Genomic DNA, 23120 nt, shown 5'->3' on the forward strand with positions numbered 1-23120 from the left:
TTCGCTTGGTAGCTTTGGGCTTTTTGTTGCAGCCTCTTCTGTTGGGTCCTTATATGTGCACCACTTTGCATTCTCTCACCAATCCCCACTCTGCTACATCTATAAAAAATTACTCCTTTCTGTTCGCTGAGTAGTTAGGTTCATTATTACAGTGATTTATGAAGATGTTCTTGTACCCGCTTCTCCTGATTTTTAACCAGCTTACTATTTATAATATTATTAATAATAATAATAATAGGGCCATTCTTTTGTCCACTGCCTGCCATGTGCCTTGACTGAGTGAGCTCCACCTGCGTTGTTGTCCACCTCCCATATCAGAACTAACTCTGCCAGCCCAGACCTTCAGGCTGAACATCTACACTTCTGTTACCTCCTTTTGTGCCACGCTACCAACAGTGACCATGCAAAAAGTGGCAACCTAGGACTTCCCTGTTGCAAAACTCCACACTTACTTCTTAGAATGTGTTCCTCTGTCTGGGTCCCATTGCTCTACTACAGCAGCCCAGAGGAACCACAGAAAAGTACAAGTAGGCCTGTTACATGTTTAGTTAATAGGAAATCTCCTCCATCCCCAATAAAGTAAGGAAAAACACAACACACAGCCATGTTAGAGCAAAGAAAGTGCATATCCGTATATTTATATAACCCTGTATACATTTTCAGGGTGTGGATACAGAGTTTTCAAGCTCTTTTTAACAAGATAATAATTTAAAGTTGCATTATCACAGTAAAAAGTATATATCACCAATGCTTTGTGAATCCCTGTGTACTAGTAATGCTTTTATTGTCAGAGAATCTGCATATTGCTGTATTCCAGATTTCTGCTTGCACACAGATAAAAACATTGCTTAAAAATAATGTATTTTAGGATGATGCCACACAAGCCGACCAATGGGAAAGGCCTGCGACATGGATTTGGTGTTTAGCTCCAGCCTCTTATGTCATTTTAAACTCCATTAAGAGATGTAAACCTTGTGTCTGCTATAAAAGCTAGATGTATACTTACCAAGTTTACAATTTATTTTGTTGTACTGCATCTCATGAAGATTAATAGCAATTCATAACATAGAGATACATTTACTAAGCCGCAAAGTTAACCACCTGACAAAATATAGGACTATATCTTATCATGGTTATGGGCTCATAGGAGGTCTACAGATGCCGCCATCTTCCATAGCAGATTTCAAGTCTCAGAAACACATGGTTAACTTAGGACTAACAATCAATCAAACTTTCCGTTTAGTGAGCACTTGATTATAATAAATGTCAACACATCTCCGGTAAGATTCCATACAGCATTGCATATATTGTTAGAGATAGTCTGAAATATAGAAAAAGAAAAAAAAGAAAAAAACAACTGCCCCACTCCAATAAAAAAAGAAAAATAATTATAATTCACACATCAAAAGTTAAAGAAGTGGGAGTAGTAGTTTGAGGCTCCTGCTGGCTGGATACTGAGATGGCATCATATTGTAGGGGCTGGAGGTAAACGTTTGTATCAGTCTGGCAGGGAGAGGGCACAAAACCTGTCAGTTTCCAGATTCCTCCCCTATATGGCTCTGGAGACCCTACAGAATGTGGCCACTTCTCTCAACAAGGCGATCAAAGATTCATAGTTGGCATCATCTAGCGTAACGCTTGATGTAATCCTCCACTTTACTACGATATTCTTCCTATAAGGGAAAAAAAAAAAAGAAAAATTTATAACACAACATTTACAGAACTAGGTATCGGGTCATTTAAGAAGGAAGGAATGAAGTGGTGATCACCACAGGGAGCTCAAGAGCAATTATTAGAGAAATGTCAGCAAGGATAAATACTATTACCGCTCTATTTAAAAAGAAAAACTTGTTAATCATTTCTCGTTCATTATAATGAGACGCCTAAAAAAATCCATGGAGGCTAGACTTAAAGACATGTTGTGTTTTAATTAACAGTCACATATTTAGATCTGTTAAATATGCCCTGTTTGTTGCCTGCTGACTATGGAGTATTTGTCTAATATGGTAAAATGTAGTACTACAAATAAGACTCTGCACGTCTGGGGCACATGGGGCATACCTGGATAACCATTTAATCCAGACCTCACCACAAAATTATTGCAGACTGATATTTGGATTGTTACCATACCCCAATACTGAGATTTCAGATCCGATGATTTAGATTGACTGATATCAACAAATAAAATAGAATGCTGACATTCACTTCTATTCTCATGAACGGTAAGGGTCCCAGTGGTTGGACTTCCACTGATCAGCTAGTTATCAGCAAACAGATGGACACTTTACGGCTCAATATCACTTATATACCTCTTATGAGCATCAATTTAAATATCTGTGCTACTGAATGTCCTTGAGACAAGAACCGCACAAAAATCATGCGGCTGCAGGAGAGGGAAATTTAGTTGTGAAAAACAACCAAATACCTCTACGGAGAAGGCAGAGACTGTTATTATCAATTGCTGTATAGGTAGAGACTGTTTTCCAATTGCTGCATACACTGCACTCATTGAACGCTGTGCACATGGTTTACGACACCTCCAGCTTCTGTCCCAATGATCCCGCGATTACTGGGTAGCTGTAGAAGCTTGGAAGTCAATGTTAGTATCTACCCCTGTTACGTCCATTACAATTATGCGAAACAAACAATTCAAGCGACTCTGTTCCCACAATCTGTCCCCCCCAAACCGCTTGTACCGTCAGATAGCTGCTTTTAATCCAAGATCTGTCCTGGGGTCCTTTCGGCAGGTGATGCAGTTATTGTCATAAAAAACAACTTTTTAACTTGGAGCCCCGTGTCAAAATGTTGTGGCCTAGAGTGTCTGTGCCCTAGACTTGCACCGCCTCTCCATCCCTCCTCCCCGCCCCCTTTATAATTAGTAATGCCCCTGGGCAGGATTTCTCTTAATCACCACTTGTCTAATCACACTTGTCTGCACATGTGCCTTAAAGGGGTATTCCAGGGAAAATTGATAAATTGGTAATGGAAAGGGTTAACGAAGGTTAACCCTTTCCTAATATACTTACCTGTCCTTTATTGCCCCCCCCAAGGAGATCTCCGGTCCGGCCACGTGATCTTTCAGCTTGCGACTCGTGGATCCTCTTCTTCTTCCGGTTCGGTGACGTCACCATACCCTTCCGGCGTGTGGCTCTCTGTCTTATTAGCGGCAGAGCACTGAACCCTGACTGGCTTGGTAGCGTGTAGCCAATCAGGGTTTAGTGTTCTGCGTCTCCACACACACCAGTTACATCTGCAGGGCCGGAGTCAGCACGTCATTGTGAGGGGACCCTGCGGGGTGCCATCCGACATCACTCTGCAGGCACCCCCCCCCCCCCGTGTCAGCGATGCCGACCTGAGTCCCGGGAGGGGAAGGGATGCGGCGGATGGCATCGTTGACACCCGGGGGAGGGGGGAGGTCCTGCAGAGTGATGTCGGATGTCACACAACAGCACCCTGCAGGGACCCCTCACAGTGACCTGCTGTACAGTTAGCTGATTCCCCCCGGCCCCCCTCCCTGTGTAATCATTGCGATCCTCCTGGCCCCCCTCCCTGAGTAATCATTGTGATCCCCCCGGCCCCCTCCCTGAGTAATCATTCAGATACACAGATCACTCACCCCCGGTGTAAGCCTGCTGCAGCGACGCTGGACCCGATCTCGGTGCCTTAAACAGCTATCCCCAGTTGACAGGCGCTGTGTGTGAGGCAGGAGAGATTTCTTCCTTGCTCCGTACACAGCGCCTGTCAGCTGGGGATAGCTGTTTGAAAAAGGCGCCGAGATCGGGTCCAGCGTCGCTGCAGCAGGCTTACACCGGGGGTGAGTGATCTGTGTATCTGAATGATTACTCAGGGAGGGGGGCCGGGGGGATCACAATGATTACTCAGGGAGGGGGGCCAGGAGGATCACAATGATTACACAGGGAGGGGGGCGGGGGGAATCAGCTAACTGTACAAGCAGGTCACTGTGAGGGGTCCCTGCAGGGTGCTGTTGTGTGACATCCGACATCACTCTGCAGGACCTCCCCTCTCCCCCGGGTGTCAACGATGCCGTCCGCCGTATCCCTTCCCCTCCCGGGACTCAGGTCGGCATCGCTGACACGGGGAAGGGGGGGGGGGGTGTCCTGCAGAGTGACGTCGGATGGCACCCCGCAGGGACCCCTCACAATGACGTGCTGACGCCGGCCCTGCAGATGTAACTGGTGTGTGTGGAGACGCAGAACACTAAACCCTGATTGGCTACACGCTACCAAGCCAGTCAGGGTTCAGTGCTCTGCCGCTAATAAGACAGAGAGCCACACGCCGGCCGGGTATGGTGACGTCACCGAACCGGAAGAAGAAGAGGATCCACGAGTCGCAAGCTGGAAGATCACGTGGCCGGACCGGAGATCTCCTTGGGGGGGCAATAAAGGACAGGTAAGTATATTAGGAAAGGGTTAACCCTTTCCATTACCAATTTATCAATTTTCCCTGGAATACCCCTTTAACTATCCAGCACATGTGCAGTGTTCTGACAAGTGATCAATAGGAGAAATGCTGCCTGGGGCATTACTAATGATGAAGAGGGCACGGAGGAGGGACAGAGGCGTTGCAAGCCTAGGGCACAGACACTCTAGGCCACGCCAATTTGACACAGGGCTGCAAGTTTAAAATGTATTAAAAGGTGCAGCTATATACTGTACATGACAAGCCTGGAAAAAAGTGTCTATTTTGCCTATTGAATACAAGAACTTTTTTAAAATTCCATTTGAGGGATTCAAAGGGTGGTATTATAGAATTTCTGACAAAAAGAACTCAATTGGTCAACATGTTTTCAGGAGAATAAAAGCAAGTCTTAAACCTGTTAAACCTTTGGATATAGTACTTGTTCACAGTATACTATCAGAGATGCATGACTTGCATGCATTTCTGGGACCATTACTTTGCCATATAATGAAGTTATGTCCCTGCTTGATCAGAGGATGAAACTGGTTAGACACTTAATAGGTAATACATTTGGCAGCAAAGCATACATTCTATATCCAAGCCCTGCTGTGCTCATTCAGAAAATGTTCTTCAAAAGCCTTCATGTTCCAATGAATAAAAGGAACAAAGAAGTAAAGAGTCTCTTTCGGAAGTCCTAGTGACACGTTATTTACGACTTCTTTTCATCTCGAATGAAAGGCCAGTAGCATGAGCTGATGTATGCTCTCAACCGATGTCTGCATTTAGTGGCAAAACTACACCAATACGCAGGATTCTCTTTAAGAAGCTCTAACCAGCGGCTTAATTGGCCTTAAAGAAGAGATGTGGAATCATAATGGAGCTGTTTACAGACTTACTAATAAAAACTGGTCTGAAGTGGTGACGAGCACCAGCCGGACAGTGTCTAAACATAATGGCACATTGATTAACACTGATGTAAAAAATGTATTTATGAACAGACATATTGACAAAAGTCGCACAATGTTAATATCATGTAAACTGCGCCCAAATCCAAATTTCACATACATTGTGCCACAACAAACTTTGATAGAGCTTCTATATATATTGTTTCAAATTGACTTCAGCTCAAAATGGAAGAATAAATTTACATCTTGTTGTATTTGTATATATTTTTAAAATAAAAGTTGATAATTTTTACAATATACTGAATATAGTATAAAAATATGAGGAAATATATTAATTTCTACATTAAGAAAGTCTGTTTACAGTAGGCTTTAAATGGGCACTATCATTAGAAATAAGTAATGGTAAATCAGCACAGGAGGTGATATACTACATCTTGGCAATTTACTTAATTATTTTTTTTTTGCCTGTTTTCTTTATGAAATACAATGCTATAAAATCAGCCACTAGGTGTCTCACTTACTGTAAAACTGCAGTTGAGGTTCCATCACTAAGGCCATTTGGTCTTTCGTACAGTAAGTAGCAGAAAAAACAAACAAACAAAAAAACCCGAACACTGACTGATGCAGCAGTAGTGATATACGTTCCTGGGCACTACTGCAGGGCTCGTCCACCGGCTCAGAGTGAATTGCAGAAGCATGAGCAGCACAATAGGGCACTAAATGGACCACTGGAGCGGAGAAACTAAAATCATGACTGGAATTATACATAAAGCTAGCATTAACTATATATTTGCTGTTTTTTTTATATTTTTATGTCATGAAAAGTGACACATTTGTTAAAGAAAATGACCCAAAACAAACTTTCCTAGCCACACTCCCTTTTCATTTATTTGAATTTTAGATGTACACTTGAAAAAAAGCACTTGAAATGTACACGTCATTATAATTTTCAAACTGTACATCAACCGGGGATGGGAAATAAAGCATGTTTGCGATTTACTTTTTTTTTTTTGTTACCATGCTTTAAAACAAAACTATACTTACCAGAAATCCAGGTCCAGTTTTCTGAAGGCAGTTTTTTAGTCTTCTGCTGGTTAAATAAAGAAAGAGACCAAACGCAGGAAATCCTGGTCATCTGTGTGCTCAAAGAGAAGGAGGTCATTTCATTAAGGTACACACTGTACTGGCTGGGACTTCATGTGTTTAGTCTCTTTTTTTCAAGCTGTCTTCAGGAGACTGGACTTGGATTTTAAGTAACTATAGGTTTATTTTAAAGAATTGCAAACTTGCTTTATTTCACATCTCCTGTTGATGTAGATTTGGAAAGTAAAAAAAAAAAAAAAAGTACACATATAATGAATTTGGTGCATAAAAGGTCAGACATGCAAAAAGTTGCAACTTCTTCAAAACACAATGGTAAATATAGCTCTGAACCTAGGGTATAGTGCATGGAGTAACACTAACATGGTGCTTTGTAATGTACAACTTATTTAATACATTATACTTTCCTTTACTGTGCACACATTAGCAGGGAGCACATTTTCTGTGCATTCCTGGCTGTACCAATGTACAGACCACTGATAAGTGTAAGCAAACATAAAAGCCCATTGGTTCGCTGTTACTGGACAGCTTCTCTGCATGCCTCCAAGCCGAAGATACAATCAGGTGTATCATATTTATTGCGGGTTTTATGCTGTAGATTTAATTTATGCTGTTAAATTAATTTATAGTGGTTTACATAGCATAAAATGCACTGTGAAATCTGAAGTTAACATGGTAGGTATGAATAAACCTTGAATAGGAAAGTAGTGCTTCATAAGAGCACTGTGCTCATGGGTTTTATTGACAGGGAACTGATTATTTTACATGCTTGTCAAAAAACAGGATTGGGCTGTCAGTGAGACAGCCTGATCCTACCGATGACACTGTGTGAGCATGTAAATTATTGTGCTGCAGGCACAGGAACCGGCTTTGCAGACTTATGTTATGTGGATGTAAAGTGGTTATAGAGAACCTGTGGTCTCTCCCGACCTGACCTGTTTTAGCACACACATGTAATTCCTATTTGACAATTCTGAAACATCATTTCTTATAGCCATGTGCAATAAAAGAGGAACGGCACAAAACTAAACTAGATGTTAACAAATTAAGGTCGGATGCCAACTAGCTGTTAACAATTGAATTGCGTCTATGCACTGCGATACAATCATATCAAAGCTGACAGCATAGGAACAAGTGTAAAGAATATCAGATGAGTAACAGCTATTATTATTATTTATAAAGCGCCCTTAATTCCATAGCGCTATACAATAGATAGGGGTATCTATTAAGAATTATAAAAAACAAAACAAAAAAAAAAAACAGATGTTCCAGAATTAATGTTTTATTTAGAATACAGCTATTTTCTAAAACAGGCAGGAGGCCATGGGTGCTCTTTATAGGCTACTGCACCCGGTGAAGCTTTATACAATTTACTGACGGTAATTGCTTAAAATATATTAGGAAAAAAATTTATGTTTTTATTTGTTGAAAATCAATGTAAAAAAAAACAAAAAAAACTAAATGGCTGTTAAATGTACCATTGGAATCAGTACTAACAGCCTCTGTACCAGGAAAAAATTGTCTAACCTCTCATTTACATGCATGTATGCTATGGAGCTGGTGAGTTTCCTACTGGTTGGATAAGAGTCAATGTTGTCTAGCCATAACTCTAGCTGTAAAAAGACTAGGAGCCATGTGTCCATCCTGGATGGATGCACGGCTCAAAATCTTCATACAGCTAGAGATCACTTCCACCTGTTGACTCTCTAAAACAGTAAACAGATATACTGTATGGTGGTATCTCACCCCACAGACCCCTTGATAAAGGTCTATTGAGACTGGATCTGTGTGTGTATTTTATACTGGATACAGTGAGCAGTGGATTACTTACAAAACTAAACTTCGGGTATGTTCACATATGTTGAAGTTCACATGTATTGAGGCTGACATTCTGATTTCTGCCGTGGATCCATGCAAGGATTAGCACTAACATTAGCAGAACTTAGCTGCCTGCTTTTACAGGAGAAATTAAGAAAAATAAGTGCTATGATTGATGGGGGTCCCAATTACAATGTAAACTTCATTTTAATCGGCTTATCTTATTGGGCTGCATTCCAACAATGAAAAGCAGCAAATTGTCCCAGTCATGACTTTACTGATGTAATGTAACAGTAATTCAGGAGGAGCAAAAAGTGACTAATATTCTTACTGAGCTAGGCTGCAGGGCTAGAGTACATGGGATTCTGTAGAATGCAGACTTCACCATTCATGTGTAGTGAGGTTTAGAGGTTTTTTTTGTTTTTTTTTTAATATAGATTTTTTTTTCCAGTTGGTAAGGAATTAAAGGGGTAGTGCGGCGTTTAACATTTATTCATTAAATAACACATATAACAGTGTCTTATTTAAGTGAATGGCCCCCTTTCCAGTGTTCCCCCCACCCCTGAGGTGTGGTGCATTATACTTACTCAATTGCTGTCGACGACGTCATTTTCGGGAAGCCAGTAGGACCGCTCCAGCATTCCCTCATGCCGGCACCACTCTGCCGCGTCATCAGCTGCTCAGCCACGATGACCTAAGATGGCGGCCGGGGTTGGTGAGGATAATGCACCACACTTCCAGGGTGGGAGGGAACATGGGGAAGGGGGCCATTCACTTATTGTATAACTTCTTGTATAACTTTGTAATGTGTGCTATTTAGTGAATAAATGTTAAACGCCACACTACCCCTTTAACATATCTAATTTACAGCAATGACATCTGAGAAGACAAGGGGTATTTAACCAATATCTTTTGTTTGTTACGCTTTGCTGCAACTGTTACATCTCTGTTGCTTAGGTTGCATTTTAACATGAGACTTAATGGAAAATCTCCAAGCTCTGAAGGAGGTCAATGATCCTAATTATGAAAAGTGACGTTAATTAGCCCTAAGCGTGACAGCAGACCTTCCGAAAGTCTGCTTATGTCACTGGCATTTGTTGATGGTACATTATTTTCTAGGCTCATGGCAGTAAGAGTTCATGGGTGAATCTCATAAAGATGCAATAGTAATATCTCATAAGGGAAAACAATACAGCAGAGTTCCATTACTGGGGTATTCCAGTGTTTGGAAAACAGATATGTTGCTGGGGCTGGAAAAAAAAGAAAAGAAAAACGGAGCTATACTTACCTAACTCTGTTCTGAACGCTGGCTGCAGCAGTGTCTTGTCTGGGTCTACTTTTGAGGGGAGGTTCCGATTATCTGGTGAAAACTTATTAATGGCCTATTCTAATTATCTAAGAATATAATATCCTTGTTGCTATTGCAAAATACTTACCTGTGGAATCCCATGGCCCCCTTATCCATATTGCAACCAGGCTGTGTGTTGCTTAGCTACAGACCTGTATTTCTTTCCTTATCCAGTCGCCATGGGTGCCAATGAAAAATCTCCCCTGTATATACTTACCTGTTGATAGTGCAGTTTCTACAAGATTCACTAGCAAGCCTTTACTTGTTTTCAGTCCTACCCCTTGATTTCCCATTCTTTCTAAAATTTTGCACCCTGCTTACCAACCATTCATCTGTTACCTTCTTGTCTCTATACACTTACTTATACAAGAATGTATTGCTCCTTCAGTTACCAAATCCCCCTGTTGTTTACATTCAGGACATATATCTGCCAACCCTACAGTTCATTGACATTTCATCAAGTAGATTTACTAGATTTTGTGGTTTTCACTAATTTTTGTATTGGAAATAAAATAATAGAAATTAGGACAAGCCTTATATCAGTAGTGCCCATAGTTTTGGTGGCAAGGACATAAATTCTGCATGTCCCAATTAAATGAATATGATAGTAGCAGAAATTACTGTAACAAGTGTGCAGCATGTAAGTTTGGCTTTAAAGTGTAGATGCACTTTTAAGTAGCTTTTCTGGTAAAGCTTTTTTGTGTGTACATGAGGAATAACACTATTTTGGTCCATTATAGAACATGGATATGGAATTTACAATTTTTTTCCTCTGCAGTCTCTACCCACTGGCTTGGGGACAAGTGAAAATTAGAGATATATTGCACAAACAGAAAAAAGATCTTGCTCCCCATAATCACACTCTATAGCACACACACTAAGAAGCATACAGGACATTTTAGAGCAGTCTAAGGAAAAAAAAAAAAAAAAAAAAAAAAGTATAGAGACAGCACCTCCAGAAAAGTGTAGAATTTTAATCACACCAGTGCACCGGTGTAATTAAAACTCTACACTCTTCGTGGAGGTGCTGTCTCTAGACTATTTTTTCTTGCATATTATACCTGCCCGGGTCTGGTAAGGTGAGGCGTGCACCTGGTGCATTCAATGCATATACTCCATCACTGACTGGTATACTGTGCTGCTGGACTGTTTTTGTTTGTTAGAGGAATCTAAGGGTCGAATACAGCAGTGAAATTAGATAATCACTTCAAGCTGCAGACCAGTATCGGTTTCTGTATCTCACTAGCCATAACCCCCCCCCCCCTTTTTTTTCCCTTCTCTTCCAAAATCTGCAATTTCACCTATGCTTTTAATAAAAAAAAATGGGGCACATAAGAGTCTTTCAGATAGAAAAACATAAGTCCGCTGACAATTGGCTCTTTAATGTGATTCAACTTTGCCCTGCCGATGTTAAAAACAGATTATGATTCTTCAGGTATATGCAACAACTACAAAACATTGTCTCATAAAAGTGCATGAACAATCAATTACAGAGGAAAGAAAATGGTTCATCCTTCCCGTTACATTGGAAACTGCTATGGGTCTACAGTCATGATTTACATCAAATGTGCACCACAGATAATACATCACAAAGATTTTTCAATGACACTAAAAGAGCAAGTCAGGGATCTACTAATCTACTTTTTATTACCAAATGCCATAAATCAGGAGACATCGTGCATACACAAGGTAACATGAGCTCTGGCTTTTGGGATTTGGCTTAATAGAGCAAAGCCAATAAAAATACAATGGTTACATGCCATATAGTCAACCTGCAGCCATTAATATTATCATACTGCTTTATTGAGCTAATTTGAGAGCTTCTCATTGTGATGTATTATCACCACTATAATGCTGAGAGCTGTCACTGGGAGGTCACTGGACTTCATAGACATAAGGAACCTTGCTTAATAAAGCGTACTTCCATAAATCAGTAGTATCATTGGAAGATAGGAAACTTACATCTTTCTTTACTATAAGACTCCTTTTTACTTCCCCTGTACAGTGTAGGGGACGCAAGAGATTTTCAGTTTGACCAAGATCAGGTTACTGCTGCTCGTCTAAGGGCCCTATTCCACCGAACGATTATCGTTCAGATTATTGTTAAATCGTTCGAATCTCAACGATAATCGTTCGTTTGAATAACAGTTCACGATTAACGACCGAATGAGAAATCGTTGATCGCTTTATAAGACCTGGACCTATTTTTATCGTTGCTCGTTCGCAAATCGTTCGCATTGAATAAGACGTTCGGTCGTTCGCAGTAGATACGAACGCAATAGCGAAGAAATAGCTAAGAAATAACGATCATAAGTAACAATTATCATTCCATGGAAATGAGTGAACGATTTCAGGTATTTCGCAATAGCGGTCGTTTGAGATCGTTAGTGATTATGCGAATGGTAATCGTCCGGTGGAATAGGGCCCTAAGTCTATGAAGAGGGCAGAGTAGAGGGAAGAAGATATAGGAGACTAGCTGTTATGATGTATACACAGCATACTGAGAAGAGGCCCTCTCTTCTCTCTCTACAGTAGTGGACATTACACAGCAGTAAGGGAAAGTGATGCTGTGAGTCCAACACTAGATTGAGATAGTAAAACACTTACTAGAGCTAGAAGAATATATGTCTCTCTCTTCATTCACTTACTTCTTTCTCCACAGACTTTTATGGACAGTTGAAACATGATTTTCTTGAATTCCCTATGTGGAGTCATAGCCATGCTAGTCTTGCACTGGCTTCTCTATCCAAGAACAAAAAGGTTGAGTGCTAAAAATCTATCAAGCGTGACGATTTTGTCCATCATCTGTCCGTGGACAGTTGGGAGGCCCCCGTATAATAATTTATACTGTTGGCAGAACCCACCAAAGGGTGTGACTGAATTAATTATGAAGTTTATGGGCACCTTTAGTCTACATACAGAGTCTTTAGATATATGCCAGGTTTATTGATCAGCCTGACACACCTTTTTGACATACCGTTTGCAGTGATTTTTTTGGCCCCATACACACATCTGTTTTTGTTACGGATCAGTGATGGGGCCATGATCCATGCCACAAATATGACCCATTTCAATCAGTGGATCTATGCACATTGTGAACGGTTTTGGATTGAGTTTCGCAATCCTTCTGTAATTGTGAATCGGTAATTGTGGACAAGGACTGTGGATTAGAGATGAGCGAACCTCGAGTATGCTTGAGTCGATCCGAACCCAAACCTTCGGCATTTGATTAGCGGTGGCTGCTGAACTTGGATAAAGCCCTAAGACTATGTGGAAATCATGGATATAGTCATTGGCTGTATCCATGTTTTCCAGACAACCTTAGAGCTTTATCCAAGTTCAGCAGCCCCAGCTAATCAAATACCGAAAGTTCGGGTTCGGATCGACTCGAACCCGGTCCGCTCATCTCTACTGTGGATGTGTGAGCATAAGCCAAATCTGTCTGGACATATTAAAAGAAAGAATCACTCATTTCTTAATCTGCAAAATAAGTGTCACAATTATTACTGTCTTCAAATGACTTTCTGTTCTCAACAAAATGTTCACTGATACATTTCTATGAGGAAAATAAATCAATATGAATCAAAACAAATTTTAGTTTAGTATTTGCGTTGTTAGCAAAACAATATATAACTAACAATCTTTTGTTCTACAGGTTTAGGCTAGGTTCACACTATGTAAGTTTCCGGCTGTAGCGTGCTCCGTAAATAAGCGGCCGGAGATTTACGTAGTTTGCGTTCAATGCAAAGTACACGATCTACGGCTGCACAGTTCACACTACGTACGAACTTACGCTCGGATCATATGCGGCGCCGTAAAAAATGAACCAGACCATTGTTTCGGGACGGAAATGCTGTAACTTACGGCCGTAGCCTAACATGCGGTCCCGTACGAAGTGGTGATTTCTTCTTTTTTCCACTTTGATTTGCCGATCCAAAAGGTTCTGTGGGGTGTCCGGGGCTAGCCGAAGATATCCCAGTAAAATACCGCTGTCAGATCGCTACGTACGCCGCTCGGGAAGCGTACGTAGCTTACGGTCGTAAGTTCGCGGACCGTACGTAGCAGGCCGCAACTTGCGTAAATTCCGGCCGGAGTTTTACACGTATATGTCACACGTATACGTCATCCCACCTGTCTCAATGTCAAACGGCATCTCTATGGGAGGGCTCGCGTGCCTCCGCTCAAAGAATTGACATGTCAATTCTTTGAGCGGAGGCGTGCAAGCCCTCGAATAGAGGTGCCATTTGTAAGGCAGGAGCTCCGCCGCGGAATTCCACTGAATTTACTCAGTGTAAATTTTCCTGAGCTTTTGGCAAATTAGATTTTTTACACAGCAGATAACCTGAAAATCTGCAAAGTAAAGCACAATGAGGACAGAAACTGGAAGCCCCAGCCCAGCTCTCTGACATCACTGTATGAAGAGTCGTAAAGCCCCTATACAAATTCAATCGAATGATCATCCAGCCGCGAGTTATGTCGCTTGCCCTCAGCCCATCTTCCTCATACACAGGAACCTTATCTATGACTGAACAAAAGGGGTTGGCCGTGATTTACCATGCATTTGCATTGGAGTTCTGAAACTCACGAACTGTAAAAAATTTTAACATGGATTTTTGCAACCATCGCAAAAAAACAAACAAACCACCCTGGAACAGAACAGGGCGCACACATCGTATGGAACGCTGGAAATTATCCCCCAGTGAATCTGAATAAGGGTAATCCTGCACACATCAGCAGAAATGCAAAGGCCAGCCTCAGAAATTCATGCTGCAATTTGATGACATGTGAACACAGTTTAAAAAGTCTACTAAAAACCCACATAATTTCTGCTATGAATTGCAATTGCTCTTTGTTTTGCGAAACCCACTCCTGACTTCTTTACCTGGTACATAACAATAACAGTCACATACAAGAACTCTGAGAAGCCACTGGAATACGTGGCCGAGATCAATGTTCTAAGATTATACACGCAAAAGAGAATAACAGTCACACTGCGGGGTGCTGGAAATGGGAATTGCTGCTTTAATTATATAACATGACATTTTCGTGCGCTTTTCAATAAAGGTTATGTCAAAATAAGGGCAGAGAGGTGAACATACACACACGTACATTATATAAACAAAATTGGCGAGATGGCATTTGTTTAATGACAATGCTCCACCTCTTTTCACAGATCTCTCACTGAGCGCTCCCAAGATACATTTCCTCAGCGTATATTAAAAATTGTCTGTGTGCAAGGATTATAGTAGAAGACAACAAACCACTTAACCTTAGATACGTCACTAGCCCATGACCACAGCTGCTAGTACATCTAGCTGGGGTTGGCAACCGCAGTTTGCATGTTTGCAATAGCAGGGATCACTCACATTTGTGGTTAATGCTTAACAACTCTTAAAGGGGCCCCTCCACAATCACAAGTTATCCCCTATCCTCAGAAATGGAGATATCTATCTGAACTTGGGGGAAGTAATCTTGAAAACAATGATCCGTGCATACATGTTGTTTCCCCTTTTATTCTCTATGGGAGCTGCCAGAGAGAACATTAAAGTGACTGTATCCACCAACCCACCCCACAAAACCACTAGTACAAGTCATGTCTTTGCTTTGGTCAATGCTTTGGTCGGAGAAAAGATGATATTTTAATCTGCAGTGCTGTGACAAATTGGTGTGTCTCTGCCCCAGGTCTGTGATGCCTCTCCTTCCTTTCTCACCACCATCCTCATCATTAGGAACACCCCCATTAGGAATGGTACTAGTGGTTTGGCGGTCTGGGTTGGTGGACAGAGAGTCGCTTTAAGCTATCTTCAGCAGTTCCCACAGAGAATGAATGCATAGTTATTCCCTATCAAGAGATAATCCCTGGACTGAACAGGCTTGTTTTGGACCTTATTTTTTAAAGGGTTCTCCTGCATTAGAAAAACATAGCGACAGAGAAAGCCCAACTCTTGTCTCCAGTTTGGGTGGGATTTTTCAACTTCGTTCCATCAAAGTGAATGGAGCTTAATTGCAAACCACACCTAAGCTGGAGACAAAAGTCAAGGCTATGTTTTTCTAAAGCTGGATAACCCCCCTTTTCGGTTCATTTTTTTTTGGCCTTTTAGAGCTGCGATGGTAAACCGATGGCAATTAAAGTCCTTTCTGCTGGCACATACACCTGAAAACTGTACGTGTAGGTCGTGGGTCCAAGGCCTAAACTCACAAACTGTGACCTCTCCCCTGATGCAGGCACCGCTGTGTACAGCAGGGAAGCCAAGACTCCCGTCATAATGATAGAAGTCCCTGCTTTGTACAGGGTTTCCAGCTCAAGGGCAGAAAGCTTTAGCTTCTGAGCAGACCATGGCTCTACGTATGCCTCCTTTTCATCCCGATAAGAGTGAAGTGGTGATGGTGTGCCGATCGGTGCCAGCCTGTAAATCCCAGTAGTGCAGTCCTTTTAGCCTTGCGGCTCTATGCAATGGGCTGCATCACAAAGAGGATAAGATATTGTAACACTAGGGGGCGTTAGCCCTTACCCCAGTGCATAGAGCCGGGACAGTGCAAGGCTAAAGAACTGCCCTGACTGTGGGAACCGGGCAGCTGCAGGCATACTCACCTGGGCTGATTGTGTTCCCACGGTGGGGCTTTATTTTATGTGTTAAGATGCTTTAGAGGTGACTTTTTCTCTGACTATCCCATGTCTACAGAGGCTGAAAGTCGCTACCTTATATGCATCTCTATAAAAACGCTCTTCAAAGGTGTGTAGTCTCAGGATAGTCATGCAAAAGGGAACTGAATGGCATCGGAACACGGAATATGGAGTATGGAACAAGGAGTATGGATGCAAGCTTACTTCAAGAGCAGAAATAAAAAAAAAAAAAACAACTAATGGATTTATGGATCTCATATCACTTTTGGGTAAACATCAGTTAAGTGATATCAATATGAGCAGTGAACTCGCCTCTTTTGGTAGAACATTGCAAAATGTAAGACTGACTGATCTTTGACGAGAAATCATTGGATGTAGTCTAGTTACTGCAGCTCAGCTCCAGTTAAGTTGTTCAAGTGAACATGAATGAAATTGCGGCACCGGCATTACAAAGTGAACTGCTGCCGGTCCCATCTACCATTTAGAGGTGACTGATGACCTATTCTGAGGATAGGCTATCAATCATATTAACCTGGAAAACCCCTTTAACCACATTCCATTGATTTATCATTAAAATTCCTTAAACATAAAAAGGAGTGTAAGTGTCCTCCAAAGACATGATGTGTACACCCTTAGGCTGGGTTCACACTACATATTATATTTGAGGCTGTATATTTGAGGCTGTATAGCAACCAAAACCAGGAGTGGATTGAAAACACAGAAAGGATCTGTTCACATAATGTTGTAATTGAGTGGATGGCCATCATTTAATGGCAAATATGTGCTGTTATTTTAAAACAACGGCTGTTGTATTGCAATAATGGAAGTTATTTACTGTTATATGACGGCCATTCACTCAATTTCAACATTGTGTGGACAGAGCCTTTCTGTGTTTTCAATCCACTCCTGGTTTTGGTTGCTATGAGGACCTGACATGAGGACCAAATACAGCCTCAAATATACATAGTGTGAACCCAGCCTTAGGGTACATGTACTACAGGTTGCACAAGAAGCAAACAGATTTAAAAGACAATTGCTTAACAATGTGGTTCTAGGGTGGAAGAAAAGAATATATCACATTGAAAAGGAGAAATCCAGTGTCAGACAGAGCCAGGGAGGAGGTGGCTGATCATAACAACATGCAACTACCTCCCCAGCTCCAGCACAGGGGTTCCGTTGTCCCAGCTCCGGTTCTCACCCCCCAGACATCTGGTCTCAGAGGGGACCCATATTGTGATGTATCAGCAAGCAGTCAGTGGTCGAAGAGGGACCCCGCTACAGCTGCTGACTAGCTGAACGGGGCTAACCGTCACGAGTTGGGCCGGGGGACTGCGGAACCCTGTGCTAGAGTCGAGGAGGTATAGTAACTATAAAGAATGATGGATTCTGCACCACCCAATATGAACGGGGTGCTCCACTACATACCTAAACACAACTGCCAAACCCAAGAGAAACAACAGGGGTATGTAATGAGAACGTAGAACACACCACACGAATATACTTCAGAAAAAATACATAATTATTTATTCACATGATATACAATGGAAAAAACACATACATATACATGAAAAACATATGGTCACAAAGACCCCCTATCAAGTTTAAACTTCCCTGACGAAGTTCCAGTAGGGAGCGTAATGCGTAGGTGTACGGACTCCAACCCCTCTGCTCTGGCTGTTCACTTTATATGGCATGGTGATATGTGTTTTTTTGTGCTTGATCTGACGCAGTTCATAGTCTGGGTGGTTACTCACTTTGACTTATTTTGTTTCATTGTTAGTTACTTTAGGGTATTACATTTTCACACTTGCACATGTCCACTTTTGATTTTCATTTTTATTCTTTGGTACATCCGAAGTAGCTATATCATGTAGGTTGTTGAGTCCTTGTGTACCTTTATATTTTGTTGTCGTTTTTAATTGATTTTTAACTTGATAGGGGGTCTTTGTGACCATATGTTTGTTTCATGTTATAAGTATGTGTTTTTTCCATTGTATATCATGTGAATAAAGAATTATGTATTTATTCTGAATTATATGTGTGTGGTGTGCTCTACATTCTCATTACATACCCCTTTTGTTTCTCTTGGGTTTGGCAGGAGTCGAGGAGGTGGGTGCATGTTGTTATGATCAGCCACCTCCTCCCCGGCTCTTTTGAAAAAAAAAAGTCTGATGCGGGACTCTCTTTAAAGGAGAATTCTGGCAGACTGAGTTTTTACAAAAGTGCTGGGGAGGTGGAGGATGAAAGAAATAACAAGCACTTACATCCCCAACTCCAGCGCTGGTGGCCGCTTACGGTTAGAGAGGGGACTCGGGAAGTGATGTTCCAGGCCTGCTCAGCCAGTCAGTGGGGTCCGGCCTTTGACACTCACTGATTGAGCGGGCTTGAAACGTCCCCTTCTCAGGTCCTTTCTCTAACCAGGAAGCGCCCCAGGGACCGGAGGGGCGGTAAGCGACCACCAGCAGTGTAGCCAGGGAGGCAAGTGCATGTTATTTCTTTCATTCTCCAGGACATATACTCCATTTTATCATTCTTCCTGCAGAAAGCAATATAGGAAGGAGGATATCATATTTTTTAAGAGCAAGGCAATTTCCTGAATATTTTATGGCAGACAAAAAAAAAATCATGGCAATCCTCTAGTCATTTGATGTGTTACATTTGATGTGATTTAAACAAAAATAAAAATATAATAAAGATATCAGAAGGAGTACACTTGAGCAGGAGCCTGGGCCCTTACCTTATCTCTCAAATGGTGTTCTGCTGCTTCAATGTTCAAAGGATCATCAAAATTTAATAGATCCTATAGGAACAAAGAAATACTTCACAAAGATGTCACGCAAAATAGGATTGTACATTTTCTTGTCCATGTTGGCACGTTCCAGTTTTGGCAAAAGCTTCAACTAAAACCTTCAATCAAGAGTCACATTTTGCTTTACAAATTGCACGCTCTGTAAACTTGCCTGAAGATGGTTATGCCGAGATGCCCATTACCACTTATTTCTGTCATAAGATCATAACATTTTGCTTCATGGAACAAGATCATTACACAGCTTATAAACATAGCGCTGCACTTTATGAAATGAACGCATAAGAACCTTAGTTATTATAAACATACAAAACAGCAGAAAGATGACATCCAGGATACTCTGCGACCAGATCATGTAGTGTTACGACTTTTTTTTACATCATGTTATTGTTGTGTCTGACAAGAGGTATATACTAGGGGACTGTATGACGTAGATCTCCACCATGTTTACTTTTCTCTTTTACATGATCTTTCTCCATAGAATAATGCAAACCTCTTCGGGAATGACCTGAACTGAGCTAAAATGACACTTTTCTGGCCTTCTTTGGGTGAGTGGGGTTTATGTGTAGGTTTGCTGTATTCTCCAGGATACAGTACATACAGCAAACAGACACCACTAATGTGTGAAGAGAGCCATACAGGTCCAGTGCCAGGTTCTCTACAGCAGTGCTTCTCAAACTTTTTCTATTGGAGCCTCACCCAACAGACCAAGGCAATGTCTGGGCCTCACCAAGAGGGTGCCTGGGCCTCATCATCTGTGGTAAAGGCCATTTAAAAGCTGAAAATAATACTGGGGCTACCTTTCATCTATCTCCTAAACTCTATATGCTAATTAAGCAAGTACAAAATAAATTAACAATGTTGCTAAAATGGAGATTTTTGCAAACAGCAAAAGGACTGTGCAGATCATAGTTAATTTTGTGAAAACTGGCTCCCCAGCTGGGCCTCACCAACAACTAGGGGGCGCCTCACAGTTTGAGAAGCACTGCTCTACAGAAACCTATGTATGGGCAGTTTTACAGATAGCATTTACAGAAAACATCACATATTGCTTTTACTGAAAAACAGCTTTAAAAAAAAAATTTCAATTATATTTATAATTTATATCGAAAATGGTCTTCCAGTACTTTACTGCGATCACTAGTGTATCTTCCTTAATTACGACTAAGCTGGTGCCCATTGCTTCAAATCTCCTAAATTTAGGCTTTTTTCACTGTGTACAATCTGGATTACAGAATTCAGCTTCACAGCAATCACCGTTTAGAGCCTGAAAGTACTACAATAACAATGTAACAAGGTAATGTAATGAAGGACCATTTGATGTTTTATCCTATTTACACAAAGAACTAAATTTGTATAGTTTGAACAAAGGAAGAGAAAAGGGGGGACGTGATTGAAACCTGTGTAACTAAAAGCACAGATATCTAGAGAACAAGGTTGTGGGATAAGAAAAAGTAGCAGCCACACTTTTTTGAATTGGACATAAGTCAGAAGTAACTACAAAAGAAATGGAATAAATAAAACCCTAACTTATCCTTCCTGATAGACTGCCCTCTAGCTTTGGTTTAAAAACCTAGTGCTACATCAGAAATTGCATGGGTATAGCCTAAAACTGGTCACTATTTAATTCAATCGTTTCACTGGACTTTTTAAAAGAGGATATTTTTTCTTTATGGCTGGGGTGGTATAAAAATAATAAATGCATACTTGCTTACCCCAATCCCCTAGGTCTTAGCAGGATCTGTCCACTCAGCAAATGATTGGCCGAGCACGCAGGTACTGCTGAGACATCTCATCTTTGGTAGACAAGCATGACTTTTTTGTTGCATGGCTAAGAATCAGACAAGCAAACCAAGATATGATTTTTACCACATATTGCTCCTTTTTATGGCTATGTGACTTGGACAGGAGAAGCACATTTATTAACCTATTCAGGCTGGGACAGCATTAAAGAGGTAATCCTACTAAAATCTTTTTTTTTTTTTTTTTAAATCAACTGGTTTCAGAAAGTTATATAGATTGTAATTTACTTCCATTTAAAAAATATCAAGTCTTCCAAAACTTATCAGCTGCTGTATGTTTTACAGGAAATGTTACATTCTTTCCAGTCTGACAGTGCTCTCTGCTGACATCTCTGTCCGGAACAGGAACAGTCCAGAGCAGCAAATCCCCATAGAAAAACTTTCTAACTCTGGAGGTGGCAGCAGAGAGCACCGTGTCAGACTTGAGATAATACCCCACTTCCTGTAGGACATACAACAGCTGATAAGTGTGGGAAGACATAAGATTTTTAAAAAGAAAAAAAAAATAATAATCCATATAACTTTCTGAAACCAGTTGAAACAAGATTTTCGCTGGATAACCCCTTTAAGTGGTATCACAAAATTGCTGCAATTGGACAGAACACTGAATTTTTCTCCCAAAGTACAGGATGTGTCATTAATGTCTGAAATGTTTTATATTCACAGGATGTGTCTAATATATACAGGTCCCAACTCTTGGACCAGCACTTATCTCTAGAATGTGTTGTCCACCCTACCCCAAATCCCATCTGGATGGGGTCAAAAAAAGTAAGAAACCATGAAACAAAAAAAAGGCCACTTTCAGGTTTTAAGGTTTATATACATGGATCTGTATTTGCTACTTGCAGAATGAAAAAAAAGAAAGCATGTACTCAAGTCCTGTCTGGCCCCCAGCCCCCTGCTGCCAGGTATTGTCTGCTCTCCTCTTGATCACAATAAATGCTTGCTCAGCCAATCACTGGCTGAGGTGAGTTATCACTATGACCGCATGTAATCGGACGCAGAGGGGAGCAGGAAAGATTCTGTGGTTGCTACCCGCACCTTTGGGGCAGGGCCATCTTACCCATTGGGCATGGTAGGCGGCTGCCCGGGGGCCCTTGCGTCCTAGGGGGCCCCTGCCTGCTGTGACATATTCCCTGTCCCCAGTCCCCAAGCAAGCTCCCTTGTAGGTATTGTGCCTGTGCTGCAGTCAGCCGCTCCCCCCTGGCTGACATGACATCTTCCTTGTCCCTGGTCTGCACGGCGCAAACTCCCCCTTGTAGGTGCTGTGCAGTGCCTGTGCTCTGAGTCCTGCCGTCAGCTGCACCCCCCATACCGCCGCCCCCCCCCCCCCCTCGTGCGCGGTCCTCAGGCTAAGGCTAGCAGAAGGAAGAGGAGTCTGTGAACGCTGTATGCAGCAGCTGACACTCCTCCTCCTTCACGTATTAACTGAGGAGGACAACGTCAGGTCTCAGCCCATGAGGATGGCCGCCGGAGTACTGTGCAGTAAACAGGGAAACGTGGTGAATATATTACATGCCCCAGATACAATATATTAGACATGTTGCTGTCCCTCTGCATATAAGCCCTGTTGTCTCCCTCTATACTGTATAATACAATATACAGGGAAACAACATGGCTTATATATAGAGAAGGGCAAAACAACGTCTCATATATACAGAGGGGCAACAACATGATTATATTATATATGAACCATGTTGTTTCCCTGTATACAGTATACATACAGGGAAACAACATGGTTCTCATATATAATAGTCATGTTGTTGCCCCTCTGTATATATGAGACATGTTGTTTTGCCCTTCTCTATATATAAGCCATGTTGTTTCCCTGTATATTGTATTATACAGTATATATACAGGGAGACAACATGGTTCTCATATATAATAGTCATGTTGTTGCCCCTCTGTATATATGAGACATGTTGCACTGGTGTGAAAATAAACCCTGAAGATTGCTGTTGGAAGTGCTGTCTCCATTGCGCTTTTTGGATACTTTGAAGCCAACCTGGTCTGGTTTGGTGAGGCATGCACGCACGGTTATTTTTTGTTTTTGTGCTGCTGAGAGACTGTGTTGTGAATAAAAGTTTATGTTAACAATATTTAGTATTTTTTATTGTAAGCAATTGTACTGGCTCTTGTGGTGTCTCTGGGTCCCCCACTGAACACTTCCAGCCCGCTCAGCCAATCACTGACTGAGGTGATTCAGTGCAACGTTGGGTTGTTACTGTTGAGACGAGTTTGTCCCGCAAGTGGGGGTGGGGGGGTGGCGGAGACAAAGATTTAAAGTGGTGACTTT

General features: G+C 41.6%; 1 protein-coding gene across 4 annotated transcripts in view; it reads right to left on the reverse strand.

The window, feature by feature from the left end:
- Positions 1–607: 607 nt before the first annotated feature.
- Positions 608–23120, reverse strand: part of UBE2F (ubiquitin conjugating enzyme E2 F (putative)) — a 168198-nt gene continuing 145685 nt past the window's right edge. For all 4 annotated transcript variants that reach the window (XM_069983185.1, XM_069983184.1, XM_069983182.1 and 1 more), the window contains 2 exons: positions 18954–19016; positions 608–1673 (listed from right to left, as the gene is read on the reverse strand). In XM_069983185.1, the coding sequence (XP_069839286.1) occupies positions 1623–1673; positions 18954–19016 (114 nt within the window). In that variant the 3' untranslated portion in view covers positions 608–1622. The remainder of the gene's footprint in view (positions 1674–18953; positions 19017–23120) is intronic.

The sequence above is a fragment of the Dendropsophus ebraccatus genome, chromosome 9 (assembly GCF_027789765.1).
Source record: "Dendropsophus ebraccatus isolate aDenEbr1 chromosome 9, aDenEbr1.pat, whole genome shotgun sequence".
Lineage (NCBI taxonomy): Eukaryota > Metazoa > Chordata > Amphibia > Anura > Hylidae > Dendropsophus > Dendropsophus ebraccatus.